General features: G+C 50.1%; 2 protein-coding genes across 2 annotated transcripts; both read right to left on the reverse strand.

The window, feature by feature from the left end:
- Positions 1–203: 203 nt before the first annotated feature.
- On the reverse strand, positions 204–10,464 carry LOC121166003 (putative serine protease 46). Its single transcript, XM_040995027.1, has 5 exons — positions 10,343–10,464; positions 9,426–9,603; positions 8,998–9,254; positions 8,005–8,168; positions 204–443 (listed from the first exon to the last, which is right to left on the reverse strand). The coding sequence occupies exons 1-5, from the start codon at positions 10,425–10,427 to the stop codon at positions 204–206; spliced, it is 924 nt and encodes a 307-aa protein (XP_040850961.1). The 5' UTR covers positions 10,428–10,464.
- Positions 10,465–11,338: 874 nt separating this feature from the next.
- LOC121165960 (putative serine protease 45) lies at positions 11,339–13,156 on the reverse strand. Its single transcript, XM_040994979.1, has 3 exons — positions 12,890–13,156; positions 12,082–12,245; positions 11,339–11,777 (listed from the first exon to the last, which is right to left on the reverse strand). The coding sequence occupies exons 1-3, from the start codon at positions 13,143–13,145 to the stop codon at positions 11,565–11,567; spliced, it is 633 nt and encodes a 210-aa protein (XP_040850913.1). The 5' UTR covers positions 13,146–13,156; the 3' UTR covers positions 11,339–11,564.
- Positions 13,157–15,935: the final 2,779 nt, after the last annotated feature.

A 15,935-nucleotide genomic window follows, 5' to 3' on the forward strand; every position in this document is an offset into this window, starting at 1 on the left:
AACAGGGAGGTCTAAAGGGCTCTGGCCAAAGAAGACGTAGAGGACCCCAGTGGCTCACAGGTCTTCATTGATCTGGGATCCTTTCCCCGGCTGTCACTCTGCCCTGCTCTCCAGTGCCCCCTGCTGCCTTCACCTCTCCCGCGCACAGCAGAGGGGCCAGAGGAGTCGCCGCCCTCTCCGGAGTGACCAGCCCGAACTTCTGCTCACAGCAGCCACAGGGAGCCCAGTGAAACGAGCAGGATGTGGCCGGCGAGGAGGGCAGGGCCGGCCCGGCTGACGAACTTCAAGTCGGAGATCTGCTTCTGGATCCACTGGGTGAAATGCGGGGTGCTGGTGTAGACGGTGGGGAAGTGGCGCCGGCCGCAGCTGAAGCTCCAGCTCACCACCCCCAACTGAATCCAGGTGTCGTTGACTTGGCACACGAGGGAGCTGCCCGAGTTATCCTGCAGAGCACAGGGAGGGGGCGAGGAAGAGACCTGGCTGGCTTGCTCTGCATTGGACCTAAGTTCCCCTCTCCACCTTCCCTTCGACCCTGATAACCTCCAAGGTGCTGCCTTTGACCTTTCCCCCTAGGATCTCCACTTGCATGCAGAGGGAGAGTGAGCTGCATGGAGCCAGCTCCCTCTTTCTGCGGGAAAGCGGTTGTGGGTGTATAGGAATCATATGTACATCGAGAGGTGCCAGCCGCCATTCCTGGGATCTTTTGTGTTGGGAAATACTATAAATCACAAAAGCAGTTCGTTGCATTTATTATTGTGTGTTTGTGTGTGTGTGTAGCGTACACTAGGATTTACAGAGCATAATCAAATGTAGAGGCCATAAAATACTGAAAGAAAACAAATAAGAAAACTAGGTCTAAGCTCCTGAGAGAAGATCACTACCCAGGTGCAGAAAGACTGCCGTGCTCAGCAGGGGCCAAGCGGTAGGAGAGGAGGACGATCCCAGGGCTCAGCGTTGGGTCTCCTGCACTGCAGAAGCTGACATACTCTCATGGACCTCTTGCTGAAGATAATGAAAGATGCAAGATTTTTTTAAAAGTATCCTTTTATTATTTTAAATCGTTTAAAAAGGTTTATTTGTTTACTCGAAAAGCAGTTATAGAGAGAGCACTTTTCTGTCTGCTGGTCCACTCCGCAAATGGCTATAAGGGCCCAGCTGGGTAAGGCTGAAGCCAGGCACCTAGAGCTCCACCAGGGTCTCCCACATTGGGGGCAGGGCCCCAAACACTTGAACCATCTTCCCCTCCCCCTCAGGCATGTGAGCAGGGATCTGGTTCACCAGTGGAGCAGCCAGGATTTGAACTGGAGCTCTTATGGGAAGCTGACATCACAGGTAGTGGCCTAACCCTATTGTACCTGAAGCCCAAACTGTATGGTTACAAATGCTAACAGGAAAATAAAGACCCAGCATGGAAGGACCCTAACGAACCCAGGGAGCTCAGAAGAGCCCAGAAGATGGCTCTTGCCCCAGAGCCCTTTGTCAAAGCCAGCAACACCAGGCTTCGGTTTTCACAGCCTTGTTGCTGCATGAGGGAGACAAAAGACAAACCCAGCAGGGAGTGTCCTCAAATCACCCTGCCCATGGAGAGGGCCGAGCAGCACGGCAGTGCCAGGCGAGAGAAAATCCGAGGGTACAGTCCAGGCCCGCAGGCTTGGAGACGGGGGCTATCACACAGGAGTCGCTGTGAAAGGATTTTAACAAGTGTTTGGGAAAAAAACTAAATCCTCATTCTCTATGACCACTTGGGCCCCCTTCACAGTTCTTGAGCTTGATGGTAGGGGAATGAATGCTGCTTGTTTTCAGCGTTACTTCCCACGTATGTTTTTTTATTACTTCTTTTTCTCTTCAACAGAGTAAAAGTCCCATATCAGAGGGCCTGGTTGGGGTCCGGGCTCCTCTGCTTCCAATCTAGCTTCCTGCTGATGCACACCCCGGGAGGCAGCTGGTGAGCGCCCAGCCACAAGAGTCCCTGTCATCCAAGGGCAGACCTGGGTTGAGCTCCTGGCTGCTAGTCTTGGCCTAGCCTAGTCCTGGTTGTTGCAGGCATTTGGAGAGTGAACCAGAGGGTAGAAGCCTTCTTTCTCTTCCTCTCTCTCTCTTTCTGCCTTTTAAATAAAAGGAAAATAGCCAATATGGATTTTTAAAAAGAAAATACCAGCAGAATGTTTTTCAGAAATTTGCCGATCTGATTTTAAAATTGATATTGAATTTTATACTGATCCATGAAATCTGTGACAGTTTTGGTAAACAAGACACAACTGGAGAGACAGGCTCAGGACAGATTTTCTTACCACACAGATATATTTCAAAGCTATAATCATGCAAGCGGCAAAGCCCCAGCATAAACACAGAAAAAGAGACCACTGGGACAGTGGTACCTTTACGAAGGGACTTGAATGGGTTCCAGAAAATGTCAAGTCTATGGGAAAGCAGGACTATTCGGAGAATGGGGCAGGCATTGGCTCACAGGTGGAGAAAATGAAGTCAAGTCCTACAGCATGCTCCAGGAGAATGAAAAACTTTGACATGAAAAATTAAAGAGGAAAGCTAGCTAACTAGCGCATGCCTATATGACTCTGGAGGGAGCATCTTTTTCAACATAAGATTTGAAACCCACAATTCTCAAGAGAGGGAACTGTGTTAGGTTTCATCTGTCTGGACTATGTCAATCAATGGATTCTTCAACAACCTCATCGTGCTTGTAGTGGCGAGACTGGCAGCAATTCATAACTGGTGAACTATCAAAACTACTTGAGCAAGTATCTCAGAGCATGCCCCACATCAGGGACCTGGGGTGGGTGGGAGACTGGGTGGGGCTTCTCCCTCAATATCCCCCTTTACCTCAGATACATGAAGGAAACAGTATGGAAATAATAATCTTACCCACTTTCCTATAGCCCTTGAACCTTTTTACCCTAATTAACTATGTAAAGACTGTCAAAAATCTAATTTAAAAAAAAAGATTGCATCTGTCAAAATTAAGGTTAACCCATGAAGGATGCCAAGTCTCAGTGAAGTTAGCAGTTAGAGGTCAACCGATAATACCTCCTGAAACTAGTACAGGAGTTGAGGCATGAGAGGACCTCCACAGCTAGGACACTGCTGTGGCCAGGACACTGACCTCCGTGTGTGCATTAGGCTTAAATCCAATCGACTCAGACATGGAGCCTTCTAACAGGACTAGGTTTCATAATGAAAGCAGTTATAAATTGTGACCTCAGTCCAAAACTACGTTGCAGGCAAAGAAGGAAGGAAGGAATTTGACATTGTCATGTGGAAGCAACAGTTTGAAGAGAGAAAGCCATTTACTGTGAACCCCCCAGCACAAAGCAACTCCTGTATCATCTATGCAGATTAAACACACGTGTAGCAACACTGCGCAGCTTACAAAGGTGCACAAGCCTTTCAGCACACGCTGTGCTACAGAGTCAGGCAGGGGCTTGCTGCGGGGAGGGCAAAGGAAGAGGGCAGCATGACAGTGTGAGGGTCACTGCGTGAAGCCACAATCAACTGCAGGGCCTTCGAGAGGGAGAGAAACGAGAGGGGGCCGGGAGCCAGAGCAACAGGCCCTCACGTGTCTACTGCATGTGGACATGCCCAAGCCCCAGTGAAATAACGTCAGAACCCAGTCACAAAATATGAATCAGCTCATCGGCAGAGAACAACGAGTCACTTTCAAAAGTGCTAAACTGCATAAGTAGAGTGCAGGAAGAAAGGGCCACCACATGTTCCCTTGCAGGATATGGGCCTGCCCTGCACCAAGTGGAGTCCTGCTCTCAAACACGTACCTATCAGACGGGAGAGAACAAAATGCATTACTTTTATTAGCACAAATTATCACTGTACATTCAGTTCAAGTTACTTGAAAAGAGGAATTCATAAAGACATGCATCTGGAGGCAGAAAAATCATAGGCTTGAGAGAAAGCCAATCACTTCTTCTTCCACAGTAACAGAGGAGCCACTTGTGAGCCTTCAGGAAGAGAACCAGACAAGGAGGGCGCAAATGCTTTGCGGTTTGAGTAGAACAGAGGCCAGAACCACATCCCTGGAAAGTATACTGTCGCAGAATCTCAAGACTCTGTTGACAAACTCCTCTTTGTGAATTCACACTCTGCATGCAATGAAAAGTTTCTACAGAAAATGCAAACTATTTCATCCAAGTGTGATAGAAAGCCTGTCACGTCCCAGGATGATGAGCTAAACAACTTGAAGATACTGCCCAAGAACAACTACTCAAATGAGAACAGGATTCTTCAGCAACTTGGATCCTGTGTTCAAGGAGGAGATCATTGGTGTTGTTTCAATTGTTTTGGAAGCTGGACGAGCATTCTGCAAGTGAACTACAGTCCTGATCCTCCACCAGATGCCAGGAGCAGTAACTTCCTCTCTACTCCTTAAAGTGGAGTCCAACTTTACAGCAGGGATGAGAAAAAAAGACACTTTGCATTGCGCCAAGTGGAAGGGTTTGTTTCCCCAGACCCAAGGGCAATCTGTTGTCCCATACCTGAGCTGGGCTCAGCAGCCATTGTCTGCTGGGTAAACAGGTCAGTTAAAACTGTGTTTTACTGAAAGAATATAAACCTGAATCCAGCAGATGAATGAAACAAAACAAAAGCAAAACAACAACAACAACAAAAATCCACGCTGGGCTGGGAACGGATAATCCTGGAAAGGGGCCAGGTATAACTGTCCGTTAAACGGTCTCTGCACACTGAGTGAGAACTTGGCATCATTCTGGCGGTGGTGGCCACGGCACTCCCAGCACATGGCAGTGACTCCTGGGACCAGATTCCACTGTGGCATGAACTCAGCCCCACATGGGGATCCAGGGTGAAGTGTGAGGGGGCACCCTCATGGGAAAGCGGGTGACTCCAGGATGTCCACGGAAGAGCTTTGCAAAACTGGAAATTTCCGGGAGGATCATTGATGATATTGGGAATGGTGGCTCACAGGAACACCAAGACTCCCAGCTAGGATGGAGGAGCTCCGTGAGCTGTGCTGCCCAGGAGTTTCCACAGGAGACGGAAATGCAGACCGAGCAAGCAAGCAGGTTCTGGCCCTGCCAAGGAAGCCGTAGACTTGGATGAATCCTTGGTGTTAATTCAATTTTAAATATGTATGTGGAAAATAGAGGGTGGCCAGCAGCAGAACACAGCCTACATGTGTAACTTCTCACCCATTAAACCGGAGTGCAGGGAGGGGAGAAAAATCAAAACCAAATGCAAGGTCAGGGGACAGAAACCACAGTCGTCTCTGGCAAGCGGATGCCAGGACGGTCCCTCAGACACGTTGAGAGATCCGGTGTTCGGCTATTTCCCAGAGACACACCTAAACCTCAAATGACACAGAGTCTCCTGGAAGACGGCCGTGTTCTGGGCGTTGCAGGGGACAGGGTGGAGAAGGAGGGAACACACACACAGTGAAGCAGAGGCGAGCTACCACCGCCGCTAGGTATTATGTTTCTGGGTTGCCAGACAGGATGCTTAGAACAAAGCAAACTCACCCAAAACCCGTGAGACCAGCAGAAAACACAGCACAAGGAGAGATTCCCGCTCACAATAAAGCCGCCTCGGTGACACCCAGGGATATGGTGAAGCAGCAGCCTGCGATGACACAACTATGAGTGTCACAGACCCCTCGCCTGGGGACATGGGGAACAGAGGAAAAAACAAAGGTCCTCGCCTCTGACTGCCAATTTCCGCCAGAAATCCCAACATGCTTTCCCCTTCTGACAACACGTCTCAGATATTGCTCAATTACAATGAACCTTCGAGAACTGCCAGGAAAATGCTTCAAACGAGGAAGAATGAAGAGAGACTTGTCTCACTACAAACAAACAAAACAACTTTAAACTATAATCATTTCAAAGAGTGGTGGTGGCCTAGAGATGACCCTGGGAGGAGGCGAGAGGGGCGGAAGTGAGACGGGAATTGAAGCTGTCCGAGCAGGACTTGTCTAATCATCACTGAAAAACACCCACCAGGAGTCAGTGAATGACTAGATCTAGCTGTGCATGTGGAGAAAAGGAAAAGCAGAATTTCCTCTTCCAACCTTCTAGATAAAGGGAATTTTTAAAAATGCAATAAAATATTTAAAGAAAATAATTAGAACATAACACCTAAATACTTTTACTATTATGAAAAAGGCATTTCTAAGCAAAACAAAAGAATGAAAATCTTGGGCGAAGTGCAGTGGTTCAGTGGTTAATCCTCTGCCTTACAAGCACCAGGTTCCCATATGGGTGTTGGTTCATGTCCCGGCTGTTCCACTTCCCATCCAACTCCCTGCTAGTGGCCTGGGAAAGCAGTTGAAGATGGCCTAAAGCCTTGAGCCCTTGCATCAGCATGGAAGACCCAGAAGAAACTTCTGCTCCTGGCTCCAGATTGGCTCAGTTCCAGCCTTTGTGGCTGTTTGGGAAGTGAACCATTGGACGGAAGATCTTCCTCTATGTCTCTCCTCCTCTCTGTATGTCTGACTTTGCAATAAAAATAAATACACCTTTTTAAAAAATGCTTTAAACTGAAAGCTAGAAATTTCTGCTCAAAAAAAAAAAAGAATATCAAGTCCATGGAAAATTCATTGAAATTGAAAATGATAAAATAACCATTGGAGAATTTAACCACACACAAGAACACCAAACAAGTCTCAGTATATTCCATCTAACTGGTAGCACTGTAGAGCTAGTTTCATGATCACAAATCAATAGCAACAGGAAAAAAAAGAATAAAATCAAACAAAAATTATATATAAAATATTTGGAGTTGTAGGAGAATAAAAAAAATACAGACAACATAGCCAGTTGCACATGGAGGACACGATGGTCCATTAGAACCTGCAGAGGACACCTGGTACCATAACAGAGGATGGAGGACAGAACAAATTGATCAACTACCCCAGCCAAGTGTTGGCAGTAAAAATCTGGGCAAATGAAGACTCTAACATGGACTATGTCAGCCAGTGGATTCTGGAAAGATTTCATCGTGCCTGGAATGGTGAGATTTGCAGTCATTCAGAACTGTTGAACTACCAAAACCACCTGAGCAGTGGCCTCAGAGCATGCCCCACATTGGGGACCTGGGATGGTTGGGAGGCTGGGTGTAGCTTCTCCCTTTATCTCCTCCCTTCTCCCAGATACAGGAAGGACAAAAGAGAATGTGGAAACAATGGTCTTACCCACTTTCCTATAGCCCTTAAGCCTTTGTGCCCTAACCAATTATGTAAAGATCATTAAAATAAAGAAAAAATTAAATACTATATTTCAGTTTTTTTTTATAGCATGAAGCTAAAGCAGTAGGTAGAGGGAAATCTCTAGCCTCAAATACCTCTACTAGAAAGCCAGCAAGCTCCAAGCTACGTGTCGGTGTGCACATGGAAGAAAGCCCCTGCATGTCTAGAAGCTTGACATCTGGGGGAGACTGGGTGCAGTCAGTGTGCAGCAACCAACAGCTTCCACAGGAAATAAGTGAAAATAGACCCCTGTCTTCTGCCATCCACCAAATAAATACCACGTGAATTCAATGAAATTTTCAAACTTTGGGAACAGGAGACAACCTATGTGCCTCAAACAAACAAACAAACAAACAGATTTCTTAAACAATAAAACACCATATATCTGACTACATTAAAATCCACATTGCTGTTTTACAAAAGTCAGTATAAACAAAATGAAAATAAATGGAAAACTGATTTAAGAATTTTACAACATGCACAATGAGCACTGAAGTATAATCTAGAATATTTTTGAAAAAGAAAGAAAAGGTGCAAATGGCAGACGCGTGTGAACAGGATGCCGCTGCTGTAAATGTAGAACTGGCTGAGCCAGCAACTAGCGTGTGGCTGGCGTGCAGATGAACTTACGAGGTGGGAAATACTCTGCCATCCTCCTAGCTCCATCCTTGTGGTGGCAGTGAAGGGTATTGCACAGACTAGGACTTTTCTCCCAAGTTCTCCCAGTACTACAAAGTCCCTGCCCAGGTCCCTGCCCAGGCCCACACACTCCGCACCTGACATGTGTCCAGGCCCCACTCGGAGCCGCCACATAGCATGTCCTTCCCGATGAATTTCTTCTGGCCGCTGGACCGGAGGAAGCGGTACTTCTGGTTGCATGCCTGATTGTGTAGGATCCTGACGGCCACCTCCTGAAGACTGTACGGAAACTTCAGGATGTCTGTGGAGAGACAGCTCTTGTACAATGAGCCCCTCTCCTGCTCACCATAACTCCACCTCAGAGGCGTCCACCCTGGCCAATGTGGGTGGCAGAGCCATTTCTTGGGACACTCATTTACCGAAGCCTCAGCCCATAGCTTGACTTTGGAAAACGCCCCAGCTCACTGGAAGGACTTGTAGACAATGAAAGAGGCTGTGAGGGAAGGCCCTAGCACCCAGAGTGTGGCCACCCATGGAAGGCAGGTCCTTGTAAAGGTGCCCCGAGGCTAGGGCCTCAGGGTAGCACCAACTGGAATCAGGCCTCCAGGACCTTCAAGGTAAGCAGAACCCATGATGCCTCGGTGCCTCCTGAGGTCATGGCCCTCAGGCCACCTACAGCCACCACCAGCAATCCCAGTCATAGCCGAAGATTAACTTTTTGCCATTGAACGACTTTGAGGACAAGTGCATCTTTCAGATGAGAGTGAGGGAGCAGGTGTTTAGCACAGTGGTTAAGACGCTGCTTGGAACAACCATATCTAGTACCACAGTCCAGGCTCTGCTTCCGTGTGCAGTTCAGCTTGTTGTTGGGTACCTGCCACCCAGAGAACAGATCCAGATTGAGTTCCTGGCTCCTTGCCTTGGCCAGACCCAGTCCAAGCTGTGGTGGGCATTTAGGGAGAACACAAAATTTCAGATAGGATAGAGGATGGGACAGTGTAAAGCACAGCAGGTGCACAGGAAATGCCTCCTGAGTGGATGAGTGAAGGAAGAAATGAATGACCAAGCCCAGGACGCGGCTGTGCTCTGGAGGACACATGTCCTGAGACCTCTGCTGGCCTTGCACTCACTTTTCCCTGTAGATCCCCAGCCAATGGCCCAGCAGGTGCTTCCGATGGGTAGTTTGAAATCTTTCTTGGGGAGGCAGATGGGCTGGACGAGGATGGACCAGGAGACGGGGTCCCTGAGCTTCAGCAGGGCAATGTCCTGGGACATAGAATTGTTGAAGTCCTCATGGATCACAATGTGGATGATCGAGAGCTGGGTGCTGTTTTCTGGGAGCTGCTGGACTCCCACCTTCACAGAGTACTGATTGGGATCCTTGGATCTGGTGGGTAGAAGGCAGGATATCAGGCGGTGAGGCTGTCTCTGGCTGGAGAGAGGGAACCTGGCATGGGGCTGCCCAGAAGGGTCTCTTTGCTTCCAGGTCCCCAGTTTCCCCAGAGCGCCCCAGGCCAGAAGTCAAGTCTCTGGGGCCCAGTGAGCCCCCATGACTGACCTCTGTAAACAGTTGGCAGCTGTGAGGATCCACTGGTGGTGGATGAGGGAGCCGCTACAGATGTAGATGCCCAGGTAGAGAATGCTCACCTGCCATGGCCACTTGCCCACCTCCACCAGCTTGCCCTTGATCACCTTGCAGGACACATTAGTGTGACCGCAGCCCTGGAACCATGACTCTGGGGAAAGATACGGGAGGGGGCTGTGTGCACTAGGCTCTTGGGCCCACACCTCCCGGCTCACTCAAACTGCCCAGGTTGTGGGCGGGAAGAGAGTCACCCTCCGCTCTGCCACAAGCAGTCCATTACTGTGTGCATTCCTATGGGATGTTAGTATCACAGGTGGTGGTAACCCACAGTGCCACAATGCCAGTCATTGGTCTCCCATTTCCAACACAGCTCTTCTGTCACAACTCTGTGGTTACTCTAAAGATTGGAACTGGGGCCTGGCACGGTAGCCTAGTGGCTAAAGCCCTCGTCTTGAACATGCTGGGATCCCATAATGATGCCAGTTCTAATCCCAGTGGCCCTGCTTCCCATCCAGCTCCCTGCTTGTGGCCTGGGAAAGCAGTGGAGGACAGCGCAAAGCCTTGGAATTCTGCACCCACGCTGAAGACCCAGAAACGGCTCAGGACTCCTGGCTTCAGTTTGACATAGCTCCAGCCATTGTGGCCACCTGGGGAGTGAATCATCATACAGATCTTCCTGTCTGTCTCTTTTCCACTCTGTATATCTGACTTTTTAATAAAAATAAATATTAAAAAAAAAAAGATTGGAACCACCCAGAGTCAAGTTCCTGGTCTACAAAGGATACATCCATCAGGACATGGACAAATGGGGCCCATGGATCTTAGGGATAGCTGACACAGATCCCAGGGAACGAGATCCTCTACCCTTGGCCACACCCCTGAACTCCAACCTTCTACATTGAATTGAGTGTTGAGTTTTGGAGCAGGCAGTGGTGGTATGAGAGGGTTCTGAAGATCCCCCTGCTCACAAGCCATGGCACACAGACGGTCAGCTTCTCTCGGTACCCAGGAACCTGGAGCGGGACGGGGCAGGGCGAGGCGGGCGGGTGGGTTCTCTCTGCTGTGTGAGGATTCTAGAACTCATGGTTTGTTTACTCAGGACAGCAGAGCATGGGCCCCACGGTTGACTCGGCTGTGCAGCAGAGGGGCTCCGGGGAGGCTGTGGTCCCATCATGTCCAGGCTCTGCCAGGAGCACGAAGTACTGCTGCTCTCGGGTCCGCCCAGGGATGACTCTGCGCGCCTCCTGTGGCCAGCTCTCTACAGTGCACCCCACGTCGTTATTGGCCTCGTGATGCCCTGCATCTAGGCCTATGTCTGTGATGGCGTCATGTGTCTGGTCCATGATAGCACCAGGCATCTGGCTGGTGACAGGGTCTGGTACCTGGCCTGTGGAGCACCCCTGGTGCTCAACCCAAGCTCCTTCAGGAAGCCTCTCTGCAGGTGTAGAAACTTTACCCAGATAGGTTGACAAATCCCTCGTCTCACTGTCTTCTCTTTGCCTGAGTTGGTCCCCTTGTTGAATTTGGCACCAACAGTCAACAGCCCATCCAAGTTCAGAGACAGGGTGCACACTTGTCTCAGATGGGTTTATGCTGCTGGGGAGAGCGCAGGTCAGTGACCACCTGGGGTTAGGTGGCTAGCACACTGGGTCTGGGTTACAGATAAGGGCAGTGGAAACACATACTCGGGCACTAGTAACACAACAAAAGCGACCATCCCCTACTCCGGGGAGTTTCACAGCAGAATGACTTTCACAAGGCCTCACTCTCCTACCCACCCAAAACCTCTAAACTAACCTCAAAAGATGGAAAAAAAAAAAAAAAAGAGTCCAGAGCTCACAAATTCATTTACACACATTTAATTCCTGCCCTCCTCGTCTCAGCTTCCACAACTTCTAAGGTCATTCTTCCCTTCTCCTTGTCACCCCAAGGCCTTGTCAGCTGCTACATCCCGCTCTGCTGGGTCACCCAAGAAGGTCCTTGCTTCCCAGGGCACTCCTTCCCTGCTCTGACTCCTGGTCAATGTGGACCCATGACCAAATCCACCCGGTCACTTTCAGCAGCAGCTGAGCAGGGAGAGGACACAGAAGGCGGTCAGGGGCCCAGCAGGGGCTACAGCAACCAGGACAGGAGGAGAAGCCAGGGGGTGCAGACCCCTAAGACTGTCCCCCTACTCATCTGCTTCTTGATCCAGCTGGTGTACTTGGTGACGCGGGTGTACACACCCGGATTCTGGGCTTTGGCGCAGGCCTTCTCCCAGGACAAGACCCCTGCAAGAATCCACCTGCCCTCCACTTCGCAAGCCAGCGGCCCCCCGGAGTCACCCTGGACAATGAGAGAGGAGTGATGGGAGGTCACAGGCCCCAGAGTGGCCACCATTGCACTCTTGTTACAAGCAGTCAGCTACTGGGGAATCTCACTACCTGGAGTTCTCCTTTGGCTCCTCCTTGGAGACCCTGCCCTGGTAGCAGCCCAAACCCAAATGAGACAGGAAGGAACGTAAGAGGAGAGGGTTGCCCGGCAAGGCTGAGGGTGGAAGTGACCAAGTAGATCCCTGCCCACGACATCCCCCGACCCAAGGAGCTCTCTCACCCACGGGACAGGCTGCCAGAGCCTGACGGAAACTCACATAGCACAAGTTTTCTTCATGGTTGGTGGCACAGACCATGTCACTCAGGACAAGGGGCATGATGCGGGGGTACAAAGACTTCCTGTGGTAAATTCGGTCACACCTCTTATTATCAATGATGAACACCTCGGCCTCCTGCAGCTCTGGTGTCGGCGTGGTGTTAGCTGTGGATGAACCCAGAGTGAGGCCCCAGACTTCTGCCAAGGGTCAGTCAGGCAAACCATACCCATGCCCCTTCACACTTCTTTATACCCTTTCTCCTGGTCCTTCCCCCTGCAGCGTAGACTTTGTCGGGTCAGCCCTTCTTCCTCTAAGGCTCAGATGTGAGATCCAAGACCGCAGCAGACCCTCATCAGAGGGCCAAGGCGGCCGCTGCTGTCCCTCTCCTCCCTCCCCAGCCCTGCACTGGCTGCTCATGGTGGCCCCAACAGGAGCTGGTGCCCTTAGAATGCCCCTCTGCCCAGAATGCATCACACATCTCTCTGGATTTGATCCCAGGATTCGCCGGACAAGCTCTTTGCCTTTTTTCTTGTCAGCCCAAGCCCCTCCCACACTCAGCGATGACTTCCTTCAAGACAAGGCAACCATCTTAACTCAGGGCACCTGTTTGAAGTCTGTCAAATGAGTGCGTGAACTGACAAATCGCCAGTCAGAACAAGGTGTCTATGAAAACCATGACCATGAACACATGGGAAGTGGTCCTAACCCGTTCCGGGATGGCAGCCATCAGCTTCCTCTATGGCATCACAAATGGGGGTCCAAGAGGGAAAAGGAGTGGGCTCTGCGGTGGGGTTCTGGGGGGGCTCACCTGAGAAGCGCTGCTTCACCTGGCTCCAGCCAGTCACCCAGCACTGTGTCCCAACCTTCAAGTTCAGGCCGGGCTCAGGGAGACAGATGGGCTGCACGTGCTTGCTGAAGGTAACGGGAGTGCGCAGCCGAAGAAGGGCAACATCACCAATGATGAAGGTCTGTCCCCAGTACCTGGGGTGCATGATGATGTCCTTCACGGGGATCCAGAGAGCCATGGAGGGAAACAAAGGCTTCAGCCGCGAGGAGCCGATCATCACCGAGTACTCCTGGGTGCTGCAGGAGACATGCAGTTCCACCTGGTACAGGCTAGAGCCCCGAGCCGAGGATACTCCTGCCTCCCACACCAGCAGGCCTGCCCGATTTGCTTTGGTTACCCCTCGTCTGATCTTGGGCCCTCAGAGCCAAATATTTGCCTGCCTCATCACTCATGGTCAAGTTGAGTCAGGGGAGTCAAGTTGTGCTGTGTGTGCAGGTCCATGGGTGTCAGTGTACGTGGTGGTCTGGTGTGCAGGGCGGGAAGGGTTCTGGGTTTTCCCGCTAACCACTTAGCTTGAGCTCCTGTCCCAGTTCATTCCCCGCCCATCACAAGGTCCTGAACATGTTTCTTCTCTGTTCTGGACACGCCTTTCCATTTCCCCCCTCCCATCCCCTTTCCCCCAATACGACAGAATAAGGAGACTGGCCCGTGGCAGCTCTGGGTCTCCAGGCCCTGGAGCCAGGAGCTGCACTCACCCTTGGATGCAGTGGGCGGCGGTCACCACCCAGCTCGAGGCAATGAGGGCCCCTCCGCACATGTGCTCGTTTTCTGTCCGCAGGCTCACCTCCCAGGGCCAATGGCGGGTACGGGGGGCATCATCTGACCACCAGGGTTCACCACACCCTTTGGGAACAAAGTAGACAGGGATGACACAGTGATGGCAAAGGGGAGGGTGACACTGTCCAGGGCTAAGGTGCACAGGCTGTCAACTTGAGCTCATCCCCATTTCAGAGAAGGGGAGGATGGAGAGCAGGTGAAAGCTACCAGGCTACCCAGAGTGACCAAGCTACACAGAAAGTGACAGAGACAAAAAACCTAAGACAGAGGCATAGAGACATAGCAGCAGGAGAGACGCTGAGAGTCACAGAACACCACTCAGCAAGGAACCTCAAAACAAGGCAGAAGCAGAGCCCCAGGACAGAGAGGACACTTTCTGGGGGAGGGAGGGAGGCCATGTACCAGATGAGCTATGATTGCTGCATCCCTCCAGTGCAAAAGGCCTCTGTCCCCAGACTCACAGTCAAGGCAAGCTCCTAGTTTGCGGATCAGAAGCAGGTAGCCACACAACCTCCCGCACTCTCAGTTGGCACGGAGTTCTAACAGTCCAGGGCATGAATGAACACAGAGGCAGCAATTCTAAATAAAATGGCTGGCTCAGTGGCACAGCACGTAGAGCTGCCACCTGGGGAGCTGGCATCCCATGTAGGCGTTGGTTTGAGCCCCTGTTGCTCTAACTTCCAACTCACCTCCCTGTTAACACTCCTGGGAAAGTAGCGAGGGTTTGCTCAAGTGCCTGGGTCCCTGCAGCCATGTAGGAGATCCGGAAGAAGCTCCCGACTCCTGGCTGCTACCTGGCCCAGCCATTGTGGCCATTTAAGGAGTGAACCAATGGATAGAAGACCTCTTTCTATTTGTCCCTCTCTCTCTTTCTTAACTCTGCCTTTCAAATAAATAAATAATCATTTTAAAATTAAAAATTCTAAATAAAATATTAGGAAGTCACTTAAAAAAAAAAGGCCATTCCCATGATCATGGAAGGATGTCTCCAGGAGGGCAAGGTGGTGACACACTGGACAGCTGGGTAGAGGGAGGAGGGTCTGGGTATCAGAAGGGTCTATTTTACGATCACATAGTTGTGTGATGAGTCTTTGAGGCAGACTCTTAGGATTTGTGCGATATTTTTATATGCTGATAAACTTTGAGCAGAATAATTTATTTTTCAAATCAACAACACTTCTCTATCCCAATACAACCAACTAGAAAATATACTCAAAATGAGATCACATTTCCAGAGCAAAAATATGAAATACAGAAAAAATTAACTTACCTAACTCTAGCCCCAACTTCCTGTGGTAATAAACTTAAAATCCTAATAAAGAACATATTAAGTGATTGATGAAGAAGGGCAGTGAATTAAGCTGCTGCCTAAGACACCAGCATTCCACAAGTGTGCCAGTTCAAGTCCCAGCTATTCCACTTACAATCCATCTTCCTACTAATGTGCCTGAGGAAACAACAGAGGAGATCCAAGTGCTTGAGCCCCTGCACCCTCATGGATGGAGTTCCAGGCACTTGACTTCAGCCTGGTTCAGGCCCTGCTGTTGAGGTCATCTAGAGAATGGGCCAGCAGACGGAAGATCTTTCTCTGTGCATCTACCTATGTAACTCTGCCTTTCAAATAAATAAGCAAATCTTTACAAAAACAGGAAAGAGAAACATATGATTGGCATAAAAGAATTCTTGCTCTGAAATAGAAAGACTTTCCTTTCCACTAAAATTAATCTATAAATTCATCTTCAAAGTTAGAATTATTAAGTACCTTTTTAAAGCTGACACAAGAAATGAAAGGCCATCAATCACTCTGTTGTGGAAAAGTAGAGCAAAGCCACATAGGGGCCTTTGCCCTAGCAGATATTAAAATGCAGGCAACACAAACCACAGCAGCAAACAGTGTGCTATACTGGTGCAAGGACAGACTCATGGTCCATCCAAAAGACTGACAGATCAATCCAGCAGTAGCCTAGTGACTAAAGCCCTAGCCTTGAGCACACCGGGATCCCATATGGGCACTGGTCCTAACCCGGCTGCTCCACCTCCCATTTAGCTCCCTGCTTGTGGTCTGGGAAAGCAGTCAAGGACAGCCCAAAGCCTTGGGACCCTGCACCCACATGGGAGACCTGGAAGAGGCTTCGGGTTCCTGACTTTGGATCGGTGCAGCACCAACTGTTGCAGTCATTTGGGGAGTGAATCATCAGACAAAAGATCTTCCTCTCTGCCTCTCCTCCTT

This window comes from Ochotona curzoniae, unplaced genomic scaffold (assembly GCF_017591425.1).
Source record: "Ochotona curzoniae isolate NIBS_2020 unplaced genomic scaffold, NIBS_Ocur_1.0 contig_908, whole genome shotgun sequence".
NCBI classification, from domain to species: Eukaryota; Metazoa; Chordata; class Mammalia; order Lagomorpha; family Ochotonidae; genus Ochotona; species Ochotona curzoniae.